Source organism: Chaetodon auriga, chromosome 6 (assembly GCF_051107435.1).
Source record: "Chaetodon auriga isolate fChaAug3 chromosome 6, fChaAug3.hap1, whole genome shotgun sequence".
NCBI lineage: Eukaryota > Metazoa > Chordata > Actinopteri > Chaetodontiformes > Chaetodontidae > Chaetodon > Chaetodon auriga.
Genome location: NC_135079.1, coordinates 14,627,562 through 14,645,550, shown reverse-complemented (window position 1 = coordinate 14,645,550; position 17,989 = coordinate 14,627,562). Strand labels below are relative to the sequence as shown.

At 41.1% G+C, this 17,989-nt stretch overlaps 1 protein-coding gene across 1 annotated transcript in view; it reads right to left on the bottom strand.

The window, feature by feature from the left end:
• Positions 1–9,389: 9,389 nt before the first annotated feature.
• Positions 9,390–17,989, bottom strand: part of LOC143321779 (voltage-dependent calcium channel subunit alpha-2/delta-1) — a 56,743-nt gene continuing 48,143 nt past the window's right edge. Inside the window, exons 32-39 of the mRNA XM_076732417.1 lie at positions 17,824–17,895; positions 15,781–15,933; positions 15,401–15,453; positions 14,951–15,006; positions 14,685–14,814; positions 13,802–13,914; positions 12,819–12,901; positions 9,390–10,660 (exon numbers count right to left, since the gene is read on the bottom strand). Coding sequence (XP_076588532.1) covers positions 10,550–10,660; positions 12,819–12,901; positions 13,802–13,914; positions 14,685–14,814; positions 14,951–15,006; positions 15,401–15,453; positions 15,781–15,933; positions 17,824–17,895 — 771 coding nt within the window. The 3' untranslated portion in view covers positions 9,390–10,549. The remainder of the gene's footprint in view (positions 10,661–12,818; positions 12,902–13,801; positions 13,915–14,684; positions 14,815–14,950; positions 15,007–15,400; positions 15,454–15,780; positions 15,934–17,823; positions 17,896–17,989) is intronic.

The following is a 17,989-nucleotide window of genomic DNA, read 5'->3' as shown; positions in this document are numbered from 1 at the left end:
CAGCATGCTATTCATACAGTACAAAGAGTTATAAGGCCTCCTCAGAATGTAACATAAGTCTTACAGTGCTGAGAGCTGCGATTGAATATATAAACATATAAAACATCTGAACACTCTGATCTGTGCAATATCTATTTATTCAAAACAACAATTTGAAGAATACGATAATAATAATAATTGTTTTTATTCAGCTGATTCTGTCCATCCCTCTTTGTCACGCAGCAGCATCCCACTCAATCATCTTCTTGTATCTTTTTTTTTTTTTTTTTTTTTTTTTCACATCACCAAGCAGCACTGTTTCTAAAGTGAAGCTGATATTGGCAGGCACTTGTCAGCAACTGGAAACTCAGTGGGGATGTAAGTGTGCAGGGTTGTTTACACTACTTTCCTCCTTCCTCCCTGTGTCAGATAAGAAGTGAAGTTGCTGGTGGGGGGTGGATGAGGACAATCCATCTCTTGAGTGTCATCTCTATTTCCAGTGATGACAGCATGAGATAGGAGACGTGACACTTTGCTGGCCTTGGCATTTTCTCTAAATGTCTCTGATGCGGCAGTAACAGGGCAGCTCTCCTGTCCTCCAGTGACAGTTAGATGGGATGCAGTAAATAGAAATCACATAAGTTATCACAGTGTAAGACTGGGGGTTACTGCATTGGGGGATTCCTGGTATTTTCCTTCAACTGATAGCATGTACACACGACAAAACAGAGAAATAGGTGGATAAATAAGCAGGAGGAGACGGACTCCATCTCTGTCTTCTCTCTGGTTCAATGAGTAATGCTCCTGCAGCTTCCTGAGAGGACCACAGAGTCATTCGCAACAATAAACAATCATCCATGAGTCAGATACTTTCACTGGAGCGGAGCACGAGTCTCCTTGTTTCTCAGTTTCTTTCTCTTTCTCCAACCTTTCTTTATGGTACATACACATGCAATGCAACCACATATGCTGTTTCCTGCAGGCAAACATGCATTCGGCCTCTTTTCCCTCTGTCTTTCCACTCGCATTCACAAACACGCATGCTCATACATAACGAGCAGCAGATGACTGGATAACCTTCAGCAGTTTGAGCTTGCAACAAAAAGCCCTCATCACCACAATCTCATTACTGACTCTCCGAGCAAGAATTCAGTGGGTGTTTTCACTGCGTCTGAGAGAGCCACGGCTTCTGCTAGAAGATGGAAATTAGAAAGACCCGGTAGCCCACTGCTCGCACATATGAGTGCCGTCACCATTCAAGACTCCTCACATCTGTGGCTGGTTATTGCCAGAAACTTCATATCTTCATGCAGCTGGTAATGGAGGGAGGAAGTTCAGTGGGAGATGGAGATGATATGGAAAATGAAGAAGTTGATACTGAGAGGGTGTAGATGAAGAGCAATGTGAGAAAAATGGATTGACTGTAGCAGGAGGGTACAATACAGACCAGTGTGCTCAAGGCTGCTTTGTCTGAGCGCATATTTGTGGAGTGTGCTGAGTATTAATAGACTTCCTGCAGATTTGTTTGGAAGTTTAGTGTGCATTTTGCAAGTCATGTGTTGCATACTATTAGTCTTTTGTGCATGTATCTGAGTGAATGCATCCGTATGGGCATGTTTTCATTACAGCAAATTAGTTGGACTTTATTGTGACCTCAACTCATTCCAGCCTCTCTTCCAGACTTCAACCGTATGACCTTATGTACAAAGGATGGAGCGAAATGGAAATTTGAAAGAAGAGGCGACAGGAATAGGGGCCAGACAGTATGATAGTAGTGAGTGAGACAGGGAGAGATAAGGAAAGTGGAATTGAGGAAGTATGGGAGTACGGAGTAGAGGTGGCTCAGGTATTTCACTCTAATGAGGAAAGAAAGACATTCAGGAGTTGTGTGTGTGTGTTTTGTGTGTGTGTTGGGGTTAGTGATGACAGTGTGGTGGCCCTCGATGCTGTAAACACAGATACTGTGTCAAGAGATCCTCCTTTAAACAAACACACACTTCCTGTTGTCAGTGCATGTGATTGTAGTCACTGCTCGTAATTGAGATCTGCTGACAGTTAACACAAATAAACTACGTACACGCACAATCTGTCCATACAAACAGTTTGAAAATATGGCTTCTCAGATAAAACTTGTGTAAAACCAGACTTTTTTTTTATTTTCATTGCAGCCATGTGGTCTGCCTTCAAGTCACATTTCCATGTGATTTTTCAGATTGTGAAAAAAAGCTGGAGAGTGGGCAGCAGACAGAAATGTAAAGCTGGAGTTTTACCACATCTTCATTATTATGCATATAAGCAGAGTGAGTCACTAACACATCCCTAGAAATAGCTTTAAAGAGGATCAGAGGACCATAACAGATATGAGCCACTCAATATGTCATGGATTTTTCTTTCCGATAATTCACTCTCTAACAGTGAACAACTGCTTTCCTCATTGTCGCTGACATACTGAAACTTATACCATCGATCACAGAAAGTCGAGAGCAAGGTTTTACTAATGACTCACCGCCAATGTGCTGAATCATTCCAAATTTAACAAAGCTATCATGTCTGCAGATGTGTCTTGGAAAGAGCTTGGGATTTAATTTTTTTTTTTTTTTGTGATTATATTTTTGTGAGTAAAACTTACAACAAATACTATAAATGCAGTCACACACTTTAACAAGATGATTCTTATGTTGCCAGACATTGAGTAAAGACACACCAACCATTTCAGTTCAACAGAACATGTCCAGTTCTCAGTGCACAGTCCCTATTCAGCCTTTTGTCCGTCCCTCCTCTTGTGTTTATGGGTGTTGATGTGAACATTTGAGACAGAACCTTGGAACAATTCATCAACAACATGGCCTTGTGAGTTTGTATATCCATGCAAACCATAACTGTTTAAATGACACATCCTTTAGCATGGTACACATGAAGTGTGTCCCACAAACACATCACCATCCCACGCACACTCTTTTGTGCCAGCCCTTTGACAGCAGATGTCAGTCACTCAGAGATGCACAAAACCAAAACAAACTGGAAAACACACACAAATAAGTCATGCTTACATGCACAGCCTATATTGTTTATGTATTTATACACTGTATTGTAAAGGAAGGACTATTTTGTAGCTAGCTATTGTCTCGCTTTCAGATACAAATGTTTATTTTTGAAACAACCTTCCTGAACACAGTGGTCTACACTCGGCCTAGTATCTATACTTCCCTTTGGAACCTGCTAATTAGAGCTTGAAATTGAATCAGAGTTACTAAAAATAAAATTTGTCACAATGAATTGAATTCCATAAAATCTACTCTAATCAGTGAAGATCTCTAAAACAGTAAAGTGATTAAATACAATACATGCCACCAAAGTGAATATCCAAAACCTGGAATTTGGCATGAAGTGAAATACTTTGTAGAATTCCAAATTCGTCTATCACTACAAAAGAATAATTACTGCTTGGCCACAAAATGAAAGCCAAGATAGGAAACCAAAACACTGCCTGAGGAAAAGGGGAAAGGGGAGAGCAGGTCTTAAAATAGTGCCTAAACCTGTGTTTCCTCATTTCTTACACATCTGCTAACAGTCAGCTTGTCTTGTCTGCTGCTTACTGCTAATTTACCCCCACATGACTCACGCAGAACTGGAGACACACAGGGGAGGGAGGCTGGTCGGTAAAATTAAAGAACGAAGGGGAAAAAAGTCGCTCTGGGCCAGCAGGTACATTTCATCCCACATGTGTCTGTGTCAGACCTCATATGTGTAATTAACATGTTGATGGTGAACATGGCGTAGGGCAAGCGGGACAGCCTGGGTCTTCAGAACCCACCTGAGTGATTCGCCAGACACGCACACAGGTAACTTGAAGCATGAAAACACATAAACATGCCCTGTGGGGTCTTTAGGAGCCAGCTGTTAAAGTTCTACCACTCCACCCCTTTGCAAAACAAACTTGCCGGTGGGGCAACACTCACCAAAGAGTGTGCAAGCACAATCATGTGATGTATTTCACTCTCTTCCTGTCTGTTGATCTATCTTGTTTTTTGATGATCTTTTCTTTTGTCATTTTTGTGAGCATGTTTTTATGGGACTTGGGGAAAAAAATCAAAGAAAGAAACACACATCACTACTGAATGAGGATGAATCTCACAGACTTTAGTGGCTCTCTGATTTCTCTCTAGCGCCACCAGCTGGCCAGAGGGTTCACTTATGGAATAAAGAATCTCAACATGTACCAGATGTTGGGGGCAAAACGGTACTGACATTCATGGTTCCCAGAGGATGAACAACAGTCTATCATCGAACCATCATCAAGTCAAAATTGCAGTTTGTCAAAGACTTTGGTTTATGACCAAACATCTGCAAAAATAACAACATTCCCATAGCATCGGTTGCACTTTGTGTTTAGTGCTATTTAACAAATGGCAGGATATGGCAGGATAACTAGAGTCAATTCATCCTCTGGGCACCATGAATATCTCATCATTTAATTTGCACATAGCGCATGCAGCTGTTGTACAATATGAGCTATTTGGTTTATATTTTCTTCATCAGAGAAGAGTGTTAGGTCAAATAGTTATTCTGAGACTAGAGGTTTTTCTAGTATTTAATGGAACGTAATGTATCAGCGTGATGTGACCGGTCGCTACCTTGCAGTCTTGCTCATCCTTGCGTTTGTGGATATTTCTGTGCTTGTTGTCACCAACAACTGTCAGTCAGTGGAAAAGCTTGGAACCAGCAGCAGAAATGTGTATCAAGAGGCCTGCATGCTCACACGCATGCATGTACATTTTTTTGTATGAGTGCATGATACAAAAAAAAAAAAAAAAAAAAAAATGGTTAGAACATTGCTCCATTACATTATTAGTGCCTAAAAAAACTCAGGATACCTTTAAAGCACCTTATGGGTTTAGATATCATAGTAACAAGAAATTCTTAGTAAAGAGACTTCACAAAATCCCTGATCCCACTGAGAGAATGATGCATATTCTTTAACCCTGGTGAATGCACATGCCCCCTGCAAATCTAACACCTCATGTTACCAGTTAATGTATGTTAGGCCTCACTCTAAACACAGAGAAAAATCCACAAATCAGTCCCCAATCTGGGCTGGAATGGAATGTGTCCCGTTGAGACTGTTCACCTGGACGAAGTTTTCTAGTGTTATGCCTGCCAATCACGCTGAGCGCACACACACTCGGACGCATGTACAGCATGCTTACAATCTGAGAGAAGAGAAGAGGGAAAAACCAAGGTAGTGAGAAAAGACAAGTGTGTGGTTATGTTTATGGGTTTGGAAAAGGCCATGGCATTTCCTGATAATCCAAGCCAAGTCTGTGTTTGGTGTTCTTTCCAACCCTCAGTTTGTCTCACACTATCTTTCTCCTCTCCATTTTGCAAATATATTTTAGGGTTTTCTTTGGCTTACGTTGTTGCCAGGTCGGGTGGGGGTTTGTAAGAACAGGTGCCAAAAAGTTTGAACAATCACAGGAAAATATCTGACGCCTATTTAGGATCCTTTTTTTGTGATTAAGAACTTATTTGACACTATCTGTATTTTCCTTTTGTGGCAAACAAAACCCATTAAGAGTTTCATAATGGTTAGCGAAAACATTAAGATTTATCTCCAAATACTGTTTGATCCAAGTCTGGGGAGAAAGAATGTGTCTCATACAGGAAAACACACAGTAGATGTAACCATGCTCTCAATCAGACAGCAGTCGCCGACAGTGCTGGAAGTCTTCAATGCACCGTAAGGAATAATTTTAGCTTCTTTTACAGGATGTCAGAGTTTCACTACAGGACCTCAGTGACCCCGATGCCCTTGGCTCTGCTGTGTTTTATGGTGACGGAAAAACTGTGACCTTCCATTGCTGCTTACAGGAAGTGTACACTTTTTCATATTTAGAAAAAAAGCAAATGGTGCCAATTAAAAAAAATCTTGCAGCTAATGTAAACCACATCATAGTTACCAGATTGAGGGAGGCTTATTAAGACTTGGGTTGACTGCCCCAGGAGTGTCATGACCCAGAGGCTGCTGAGAGTGTTGGGACTAAATGTGGCGCTAATGGTACAATCAAAGCGTCATTGGGTTGCAGTACTGTTCCAAAAATAGCATTTGCTGGTAAACCTACGCAAATGGATGTGGTATTACTATCAAAATAATGTTAATGAACTTTAAAGGAGTTTACTAATGACATGCTGATGCTTGCAGATCCAGTCATGGGTCATGTTGTTGATGCAGCATCAATCTCATGTGTCACTTCCTGCAATTAATGGAACAAACCCAAAAAGCCACTCTCAGACTCTAAAATAACCACCAATGAGTCATACAGTTCCAGCTCTGAAGGATTAAGACTGGGTAAAATGTCTGCTCTTGGGAAACCCAACACCATTGGTGTTCAGCGCAAATATGTGTTGGATCAGCAGACAAAAATGAAAAGCTGAAAAATTGTATTTGAAAAATGGTACTTGTTAAAGAAGTTAAAAAAAACCCTGTCACTCAAATTAAATGCCTCTCTTGTATGAATCATTGTTGTGTTGGACATCATAATAATAATAGAACAATTGCATCAACATCTTGATTGAAAAGAACAGGTCAGAATGAAGTTTAGCATTCAGACATGCAGTTAACAAATCCCTAATTCAACCCAATTGACTCATTTTGATGCAAAAGAAAGGACGATCCTAAACTGTTTATTGTAATCATCCTTTGAAAATCAACACGTGCACACGTTTGCTATATTCTGCAAGTGTGGTCGTTCAAAGTTAAACCAGAAGAACAAAAAATGAAGCATTTCTAACAGACTACGTCATGATTTTAACTTCATTTTCTTTTCCAAACAAATGGTTTAAATAAGGTGGTAAAAATATAGACTTGTTTTGTGTTTGGCCAGTGGTCTGAGACTCATGCCGAGACTGCAATCCCACGGTTTGATTCTGGTCTGCAAGCCTTATTGCATTTCATCCCCTCTTGCTGTCCAACCATGTCTGATGTCACTTTTGACAGGCAACTGTCTAACAGAGGGAAAATAAGAAGTTAGCATCGAACGGAGAAAAAAAAAAAAAAAGGGAAGCTGTTGCAACTGACTCAGTTAAGCCATGATTAGCACAGCACTCTGCGACCCCATATGTCAGCAATCAAACTGAGTGAGTTTTCATTAGTGAAAGGATCGATGCCCAGAACTACAAAAATAAGAAACAAGCTGTTTAAAAAACAAAACACAAAAACAAGTGAGTTTTCATTTTATGTGCGACTTTTATGTTAAGTGGAGTTAATTCATTCTCTTCTTGTGGTTTTGTGACTTACGAAGTATTCTAAATCACAAATTGAAAAGAGATGCAGAACTTGTCCTCGCTTTTCCTGCGTCTGTAACTTCTTAAGCAAGGCATGTTAAAGGCTACGACCTCATCCCCATTTACAAGAGTATCCCGTTACAACCTCCCTTCTAAATATCACCATATAGCACACATACGAAGACCTCCCAGTCTGACACATCTCCAAGAAAAACAAACGTCTTTATACTCTCCACTTAAAACTGTGGCCATATTGATTCTTAGATTACCATCAGATAAACACAAATACCGTCAAGTATTATACAACTACTCTGTAACTCTGGTGCAAGCATCTGGCTTTCTACTGCTGCTCCGGGCAGGAGATGGCAGAGCTGTCTGTGTCAATAATGTTTCCAGAGGCGTCACAAAATTAGAAACACAGGGATAAGGCCTCAGTCAGAACTCACTGGGACACAGTCTGCCATGTTGTGTCACCACACGTACAGTGAAGCTTTTCATTTGGAGGGAGCTTCTGTTGCTCTTCTCACTCCTCAGTCTCAGTCCTTCTCATTCATTTGAAAATGTGTGTGTGTGTGTGTGTGTGTGTGTGTGTGTGTGTGTGTGTGTATGTGCTGGTTTGCACTCCAGGATGAAAGAGGAAGAACAGCAAACAGGAAATAACTGGTTCATGGAATTTTTTAAAAGTGCAATTAAGTATCCTCCAGGGTGGCCTTTTCACCTGTACATTAATGTGTGTGTGTGCTATAGGCACTCATATTTGGCCCAGTGTGGTTTTATGGTGAAGCAACCTCATTATAAATGAGATTAAAGGTTGTTGGAAAAGGAAAAGGAATTGCAGCTTCTTTGAAACTTCAAACATGTCCATATTTCCATTCATTAATCCTCAGCAGTAAACACATTAAGCAGCCCGTATGAATGCCTAACTTAAGCTTATCCTATCAATCTCTGCTTTTGCTGACGTTCACTGGTTTAACTTCGCACCTTCTTGCAGTGATATAGAAGTGTCAAGTCCAGTCAGTTTTATTTATATAATCAAAAAATCACAACATATACACATTTTGATCAAAACCAAAAATAGCACACCGTGACTGCTGAGTGTGGTTACATGTGCAACATAGCATACGTCTGTCTACACCCTATCACAAAGGTTCGAAATGATTTTATTTTACCAGGCAGTGACAAAGCAGCAATCATCCACACTTACTTCATACACAAAAACAGTGAAACTCAGATGCAGATGCACTTCCCAGTCTCAGCAGCTGTCTCTTTGTGCAGGAAGGATGACATGTTTGGTGTGCTCCCAGTGGAGCCAAAGCAACATGGCCAGATGTGACGGAAAGAAAAGGAGCACCTCGGGTCATAACAATACAACACTTTTATTGTGAATATATTATATTTGCACAATAATCAACACCATATTATAAACATTTTTCTCTTCTTTCGTTTTCTCTTTTATACAGTAAATAGTATTAGTGTACAAATGTATACAAAATTTATTCAGGCTAGTCAAGTTCCACAAAAGAGTAATTCATATACAGTATTAAAGCACAATCAGATATCAGAGGGACACGCACATGCCTGCACATAGACACGGGACCCCCGGGGTAATACACAAGTCAACACGCGACTTTGATAGGCAGGCATAACCTGAACACTCAACACCATCAGGTCACCATGACGGCGAAGTGGAGAGAACTCAACTTTAATAGTCCAAATGGCTAAAAAAGAGGAAAACTGAAACACTTATGAGTGATCTTTATGACTTATGGTAAAGTAAGGCAATGCAAAATTACCAGCGGTACAGAGTGTATTCTCAAAGTTCTCTCCAACAGGCCCTGATGCTGACCGTGGGTACAGACAGCGTTCAAACACAGAACAAGCTCATCCCATGACATTGCAGCTTTTCGACACTGAGCCTTCAGCGTCTGCTTCACAGCACTTATAGAGCAACACAAAGAGGAAACAAGCATAAGGAGGAGAACAGCGAGGAGAAGAAAAACAAACAGTCATTTTGTTATGCTGATCTCATTCACAAGTCATCTTGGCTCCTGAGACTGGTGATCCGGAAAGGTAACAGAAACAGGACTAATAAAGAGAGTGTTGGAACGCGAGCTCGAGTCTGGTTTCGGTTTGTTTTGACCGTGGAAGAACATTATATTCCTCTCCCACAATCAAAATCACTGGTTGCTTCTATTGTTGTCTGGGCCACATAAATTAGAACTGCAGCAGTTTTGGCCCATTTTTCTGATCTACCGACACGTCACTGCAAGGGCTACCCTCTCTGCTGTGCTGCAGCAAGCATTAGCGTAGAAGCGCACACGGTAAGAATACAACTCAGATGCATTGCTTCATTCAGATAACAGACTGTTTGAGCTACTATGTAGGCACTGGGAATTTGATGCATCAAATTGAAGACAACCAAAGCTGTCAGACCAAGTACAAACATATTTGAAATTGTAATATCCTAATAGATTTGAAAATGGGTGCTCTCTGATCTCACTATCTACCTAGCTAACGCCCTAACTTGAATACTGATGTGCACCCACATCTGAGGAATCTCTTAAAATAAACTAGCCTGCAGATTCTGTGTAGTAGGTTTTTGTGCATCTGCGGTCCTTAATACTGTGTGGAGCTTTGGTGTCAGAGTATTGGTGTTGTCTTTAGCTCTGTACTGAGCACATGCTGCTACAATACAAGACCTAACTAGTCATGAAATGCTAGTTGATTCTGAGTACCCAAGAAATGATAAATAGATAGGTACAATACATTTAAAAACACTCAAACAAAAGGGATATTCTTCATAGTTGCACTGGTTGCCAAAATAAAATCATTACAGCATAATGATTCATACGCAATAATATAATCAGCAACAAACAATATCGACATCTACACAAATCAACGCTGTCAGTGAACATTCAGTCTTTGAATGATATTTAGTTGGCATAGTGGGACGACTCTTCAACCTCCGCTAAATAAATCAGAGAAACAAATTAGGCAGAATTAAAGGGTTTGGTTAGCTCTTACTCTTGCACCAGTATTAAGTATATCATGGAAATGAATGCAGCTGAGCACATTAAATGTGTCCCTATTTTTGAAAATGACAAGGAGGAAATCAATGAGCACCCTTTGGCATTGGAAAATGGAAACGCTGATAAAAATGTCTTGTTGCAAATAATCTGCATACATCCTGGACGGCATAACTGGAGCATGGTCTGGCCTCTTGAAATGAGATGATGATCAGTGTGTGTGTGTGTGTGTGTGTGTGTGTGTCTGTCTGTCTGTGTAGGGGTCATGAGTGTTGTAAAGATGTGATGAGCCACAAAAGCAGCAGTTGGAGCCCAAGCATTGGCAAAAGACACGGGCTCAGGCAGGTCCCTCCTCCACAGTCAGAATCATCTTCCTGTTGGACGAATCAGTTGTCAGTCAGTTTGATAAAAAGTCTCTAGCTCCACTATAACTAGCACCATCATCGCTATGCCTGCTCCTAACAATAATGAGCAGTACACAATTGCACTGTATCTTATTCATTGGTATCTTATCATATTACAATACAGCTTATATGTAAGTCTATAGGTCATTTTAAAGGCATAGTTTGACATTTCAGGCAATACATCTATTCACTTTCTTGCAGAGAGTTAGAAAGGTAACAAATCCACCTACCAGCACCTAAAATGCTTAATAATTAAGACGTGCCTCATTTGTTTAATCCCTACAAAACAACTTATGGTCCTACAGAGAAAATGTGCCAGACTATGTCTTAACTGCATGCAGGGCCAGGCTAGCTGTTTTCAGTCTGTGTGCTAAGCAAACAGATATCTATCAGTCTTCTCATCTAACTCCTGGAAAGAAAGCAAACAAGCCTATTTCCTAAAATGAATTATTAATTTAAATGCTCTGTTGCAGTTACAGAGGTGTCCCAGACCTCATTCTGCTTTTCGTGCGTGTGTGTCTATGCACATGCACCTGCCTACTGCAGTGTGTGGCTTTTTTGTACTTGATGGGAGTATTCAGGATATCCGTGCATGCCAAAGGCCTAGCAGAAAGAGGTGGGAGTCTTCTGCATTCAAAGGGCAGGAAAGCCATGTGGAGCTTCCTCTGTTTACACCAGTGACAAAATGAACAGGCCTGGACACAAACTGTCTCCCTGTGAGGAGCTGAGCCAAAATGGGAGAGATGGAAAGAGGAAAAGGGAGACGGCTTGCTTTTACTCTGTTCATCCACTTCCTCAGCCATTCGTCCCCTTCCCTTTGCTTCCCAACACAGCCTCTCCACAATATAAACATGCAGGCGCATGAATTAGTGGCCTGTTATGTGTATGATCTACGCCTTTAGAGGACAATGAAAGGCTGAGTTCACAAAGATATGGGAAATATTTTTTCCAAATATTTTGACGTTTCATAAACTGTTCAAAGTTGGGTGGTGATGTAATGATCTCACACATGATTTATCCACCTCGCTCCTTTGTTTTACTGATTTAGCTCAAATGGTCCAATATATAAACTTCCATCAGGTCTTTTCAAGGAAATCAACATGCGCACATTTGCTACTGTCTGAGTCATGTCTGAATATTGCATTGTAATCGCTGAAACCCTAAACGACCTCAGTTAGAGGCAAAATACATCCAAATGTTCTTACATACTTACATACAGTTTTTTTTGTTTGCTATTCATTTAATACTTCAACTGCCAAGATTTAGTATGCTCTCCATCTGTTAGGGTAAAAAGATATGAAAAACTAAAACCAAACCAAACCAAAAAAAAAAAAAAAAAGATGGCAAAGAGACATGTAGCTTTGTGTAAGGGTTGACAGGCATGCAACAAAGAAATGCATTCCAACTGTTTGTTATTACAGTGCGTTATTTTCTTATTCTAGTGGGCCATTTCCTCCTCAAATTATATGAATGCGTAAGAAAGTGGCCTGAATGCTTCTAAAATAGGTTAATGAGTAATGATGCAGATATTATCCAGCAAATTACATAAGAAATATTAAGAAATATTAAATGTGGCAGGATTGGCATGACATTGTAGTGATTTGCCCTTGCCAAGCACATTGCTGTGTTCCAGGAACAGTAAAAAATCATAGAGGTTAATAAGCTAGTAATGAAGCTGCATGAAGCTGTGTGAGGACACTGACCCTGAACTTAGCACCAGAAACAACAGGAGAGGTGTGGGGCTCAATGTCGAACCTCTGCTGATTGGACACAAGGGCTCATCCTGCCAGACAAGAGCAGCAGCCAGTGGGATGCACAAAAATGAGAATCACAGAACATGAATGGCAAATTATGAGTGAAGAGAGCGCATTAAACAAGAGAAATAAAAACAATTGAGTGATAATTGCATGCAAAATCAATGAAATAAAAATAACTATAAATCAATAAATAAAGAATAAACTGAGGGAATAAATCAAGTATGGATCAGAGTGGAAGAGCAAGCTGCCAACAGCGCTGAGCACTGATGAAACCCAGGCAGAAATTGACAGAGGCCAACTGTGAAGCCTGCCTAATAGAGCTGTTTCCAGATTATTCTCTGCACAAAGGCACGTGTGCGGTCGCGTCTTACATTTTCATTGTTGTCAAAACACACATCCGGCCCTTTGCGGTATCTTGGATTCTGAGCCAGCTCGCACGGGTCTGGACCTTCGGCTGAACAGACACTCTCAGGAAAATTTGATTTACCATCAACAGTGCACTTTTAACACTTTTAACCACAGCAATTTAATGATATGCTGACTCTCAGTTTCCCTGCCAAAAAGCCTCATGTAGTTCCAGCTCATCAGCTTTGGCTGGAGATTCCCTGTTTTTTTTTATCTTCCAGATATTTGCTGATCTTCTATTTACATCTAAGAGAGATAAAGAAAAGAATGAGGAAAGGCAGTCCTAGAAATAATTACACTCTATGTGGTTTAGCATTATTATGATGCCAGCGATTGCAAGGCATTTTGCCATTGTGTCCCTGACAACATAAACACTATTGTTAGGATGACATTTAAATTAATCTTCATCATTAAGCCATGTCATAGGTGTTTGCTAGAGCAACATGTGTGCACTATATGTCTGTCAGTTTGTGTGTGTGTGTGTGTGTGTGTGTGTGTGTGTGTGTGTGTGTGTGTGTGTGTGTGTGCGTGTGTGTGTGTGTGCGTGTGTGTGTGTGTGTGTGTGTGTGTGTGTGTGTGTGTGCGTTGAGTGGTATCCTTGTTAGCAACTGGAGGCCCTTGTTGTGACCCCATGGTGACCTCTGATGATGACACCTGTAGCCTTACACCAGCAGGAAGCTTAATTCAACCTGATGGCAGCATGCAGACCGCATGACTTTTAACAAAGAAATCTAATCTGGGAGTAATGTGAGACAGGCTTTCATATGCCGTGCATCTGGTTTACTGTTCACCCGTGAATGTTCAGGGGGGACCTACTGCAAACTCCTTAGGTGTGTGTCCTTGTATTGAGAGTTTAAAGCCCTGTCATAAGGGTGATGGATGGAGGACTGGAAAGTAAAAAGGAAGTGTAACTCAATGTTCGATTTTTACGAGTTGAGTGAAAGGATACAGGGCTGCTCAGCCTGTCGTAGCGGCCTGGGGTCACATGACAAACACGTTGCCTTGGCATCCGTGATCAGGAACACTAGGTTGGTGTTTGGCAGCTTCTCGGCGCGATACATCCTAGAAAGCACACATGGCCGCACACACATTCTGGTAAAAAAGACTCTATGCAGTATTCATACAGTAATGTTCCTGTGGTGCAAGTATATCATGCAACTCGAATAACAATTCTCTACAAAAGATTGAATTTGTATATAGAGTACACAGTATATGCTGCATGCACATGCAGGTACGTGTGCAGTTGTGCACATACGTACACATTCATACCTCCTCTGTCCCCTTGTGATTGGCTTTTTATGGTCATCATGAAAGTTTCTGTGTCTACAGTCGTTAACATTGGGGAGTAAAGCACCAGACACGTGGGACTCATAACGCCCAGTAATTACAGCCATATTTAACCCCCTCAGACAGCCCAAATTGACACAAAAGGAGGTTAGAGCAAAGTAAATGTGCAGTGGTCTGTGAATGTGTGTATTAGTGAGTTTGAAGTGTAGCCAGAGAGCAAAGGAAGAAAACCAGATAAAAGAGCTTTTGTGCTTCCCTCTGCAATTCCGGTCACTGACAGATCAAGGTAATCTGGGTCTGATCAGAACTCATCAGAAAACAGCTGCCTGAAATCAGGCTGGAAAACAGAAAAAGGCCAGGAAACTAACCCTATTCTGGACTCATCCCCGCAGACCATTAAACACAAGGATGTCCAGGAAGACCATACAGTAAGAGGTGGCATATTTTTAATAACACAATGCATTTACAGTGGACTGAGCCACTGAAATGGAAGCACACAATACAGATTTGCGCACAAACAACCCAACGAAGAAACGCTCACATACCGGGAACAGTTTCCACAGTCCAGAACACCTGAGTAGGATCTTTCATCATTGTCAAAGAAGTACTGAGTCTGCTCTGTGATGCAGCTTTCCTTAAACATGGCATCTGGTATGTCTTCATCTGCTGACTCCGCTGGACATAAGAAATAGGTTTAACGAAGAAAAACAGAGTGAGAAAGTCGTGAAAGGGATTAAAGTACTGTTTTCCTCATCTACTGTAAATACGGCTGATGGTTACACTTTACACAATCACAGCTTTTGTTGCTCACCTGCTTCTAGAAGGTTGGGAAACATGAGACCAAAGAAGAGCTGCTGGAGTATCGACCTAGACACAGAGCATGAAAAAAGAAATGAGTCACATGGATGAGTCAACCGACCATCTTTAACTTACTTACACTGAACAACTAAACACTATTTAATAACAGCCACACATCTGTCTAAGGCTAGAGTCACTGGTGATGTAAATGTCAAGGGAAGGATCAGTCATTCTATTTTCAAAATCTGGTTATATTGTCGTTGGACAGCCATACAGACGGTGATGCAGCACAACGTTGTGTAACTGCCCTTGTCCTACACGGCCCCTCAACAACATACAAGCCCACTCCCAAACAAACTTCTACCCTGAAGTACAAATGTACTCCTACTCTAAAACACACACACAGACAAACACAAAAAGGGCAAGAAATAAAACACAGAAAACACATAAACTGTACACTCACCAGGCAGCGCTGGAGGCCCACCAGCCAATACTGAGCAAGTCTGCAATGGTAGGCTGGAGAAGGGCAGGAAAAGAAATTCCAAAATAAAACAGATAGGGGTGGAAAAAACATCATTCAGGCATGATTCATGATTTTCTTTTTTTATTTGGCTCTTTTATATTACTATTGTGAATCTAGAAACCAAAAACAAATACAATACACAATCATAATATTAGAAACCGGAAGAATCAAGAATCAGCACAAGCTTCTATCAACAGTTTTCCCATCCATACCAGCATGTAGATTGAGGGCTAAGCACAGTATATACATAAACACGTAAACAGTAATAATCTGAGAGGGAGTGACTGCTGTTTGACGGCTTGTGTGAGTGAGTATCTCACCACATAGACAGAGCGGGGTCCTGCTGCAGCCTTGCTGTCTCTCTCTGGGTCGCAGACAGACTGGTAGTCATAGGTCTTGTTGAAAGAATACAGCGAGGTGTTGACCAGGTTGATCATCAACACAGGATCCACCTCGCCAAAGAACTGACCTATCTAGACGATTTCATGCACCCAAACACACACACGCACAAAACAAACAAACAATAAAAGCAGTGTAAGACTCTGCTTGTACAAACAAAACATAAGGCGGTGTATTATTTCCTCCGGCAGAGCTTTATAGGCTTAGCCATTGACCGCTGCACAGCACTGCACTGGAAATTTACATTTACATGCTTAGCCAGTCAGGATGAGCCCATTCAACCATTTTGTAGCAAGTCCATAAAGGGAAGGTAGTCACCCCATCGCTCTTCCACTTTGCTTCTGCAGTCAGTCAGGCTTATGTTATATTGTGAAGGAAAAGACGAGTTTAAAGGTGACGCCTGTCTAACATAGAATGTTACATATTTATAACCCTATGATTACAGTCAGAACAGGTAGTTTCTTACCTTTCAAGGTGGCTGAATTTGAGAGATCAGGTGAGCCAAGAATCCATCTTACCTGGCTTCAAGTTATGCACTTGTGGCTGAACCACGGTTCTGAACCAATCAGCATCCTATGAGGAACTACCGGCAGCCAGCTGGCAACGCTTGGCATAGTTTAGGTGTGAGGACAGCATGACTGTCAATGGCGGTTCCTAAAGAGGTTAGCCTTGATGTTGCTATAGCATCAGTTACATCTGAACTGGAGAGTATTTCTTCATTGAAAGAAGAGCAAAGAACTGCACTGAAGGTTTTTCTTGATGGAAAAGATGTTTTTGCTCATCTCCCCAAGGGCTTCAGCAAGAGTTTCTCTCTCCCACTAAATCACATGGGTCGTGGATCTGATTGGTTGAAGTTAGCCCGTTGTCGCTGGTGATAGACAGATGGTTCATCCAATCATCTGCCAAGTATTTTTGAAAGGGCTTGACCTTTTCCAAACAGTTTCCAAGGATGACTTCCCAGATGGTTCTGTGTAACAAACCATCTGGCATGTCAGGTTAGGTAGTTTCACAAGTAGCTGAATACCGAGTGGATGAGCAATCGGGTTACTGGACTTCTTTTATAGGGACAGGCTTCACAGGAATGAATAAGCTTATTCTAACTGGCCGAACATATAAAGTGTATGAAAATGTTTGATAAGCTGATATGCAAAGATGATCTGTAAAGAGGAGTAACTTAGCCCTGAGAAAGGGCTCTGGCTATGATCATAGAACTATGGTTACAATACATGCCTACTGTTCTACAACGGCACTGATACAGCCAAAAAAAAAAAACTGCACAGTCCCAACTGACACCAAATGTTTCACAAGATGTGCAAAAAAGATAGGAGGGTGCTTATTCAAACGCTTAAAGACCGTAAACTCTCTGCCAGACACTGTGATGGTAGAATGATCAAAGACAGCAGAAGTCCTGTCATGGCTGACATGAAATGTTTCCAAACCTGCTGTATATCCTACCACTGACACACAGGGGCCTATAGCAGCCTGAAAAAGTGGAGTTAACACAACAGAGCTGACTTGTTGTATACACAGGGGACTCACTTCACCACAGCTTCCATGACTGGCTAAAACCCATCAGAACCCTCCCTTTGATCCTCCTTTTGTGGCTAGTGCTTTACTTTACCAGAGACGTGGATGTACTGCTGTCCTACAGGAGCTTTCAAACAGCTCAGAGCTACCATTCTCATAACTTAGCTGAGTCATAAGCCCCTTATTTGACCTCTATATGACATTGATGGATCCCTGTGACAAAGGAAAGAGGAGCTATGTACGTAGAAAGGTAGAGAAAAGTAAGAAATATGAATTCTGGCAGTCTTTGATTTGCACTTTAGAACAGGCTACGTGACTACAGATGTTTTATTATGTGATGGTTTATCATCACTGACTGATCATTTAGAGAAAGACAATAGATAGTTGAAGCATACATGCTCACGATAAGGTGAAGAAAATGGTTACTGTTAACTCACCAGGCTAATATACTCATCCTGATTGGACATGAGAAGAAATCCCCCATCGTCCAGGATCACACAGTCTACATGCTGCAAGGTAAAACAATGAGTTTTAGGTGCAATTGAAAATCAAGTCTCAGTATTTTAAAAATAGATACTAATCAAGCTGTAGCAAAGGTCTTAT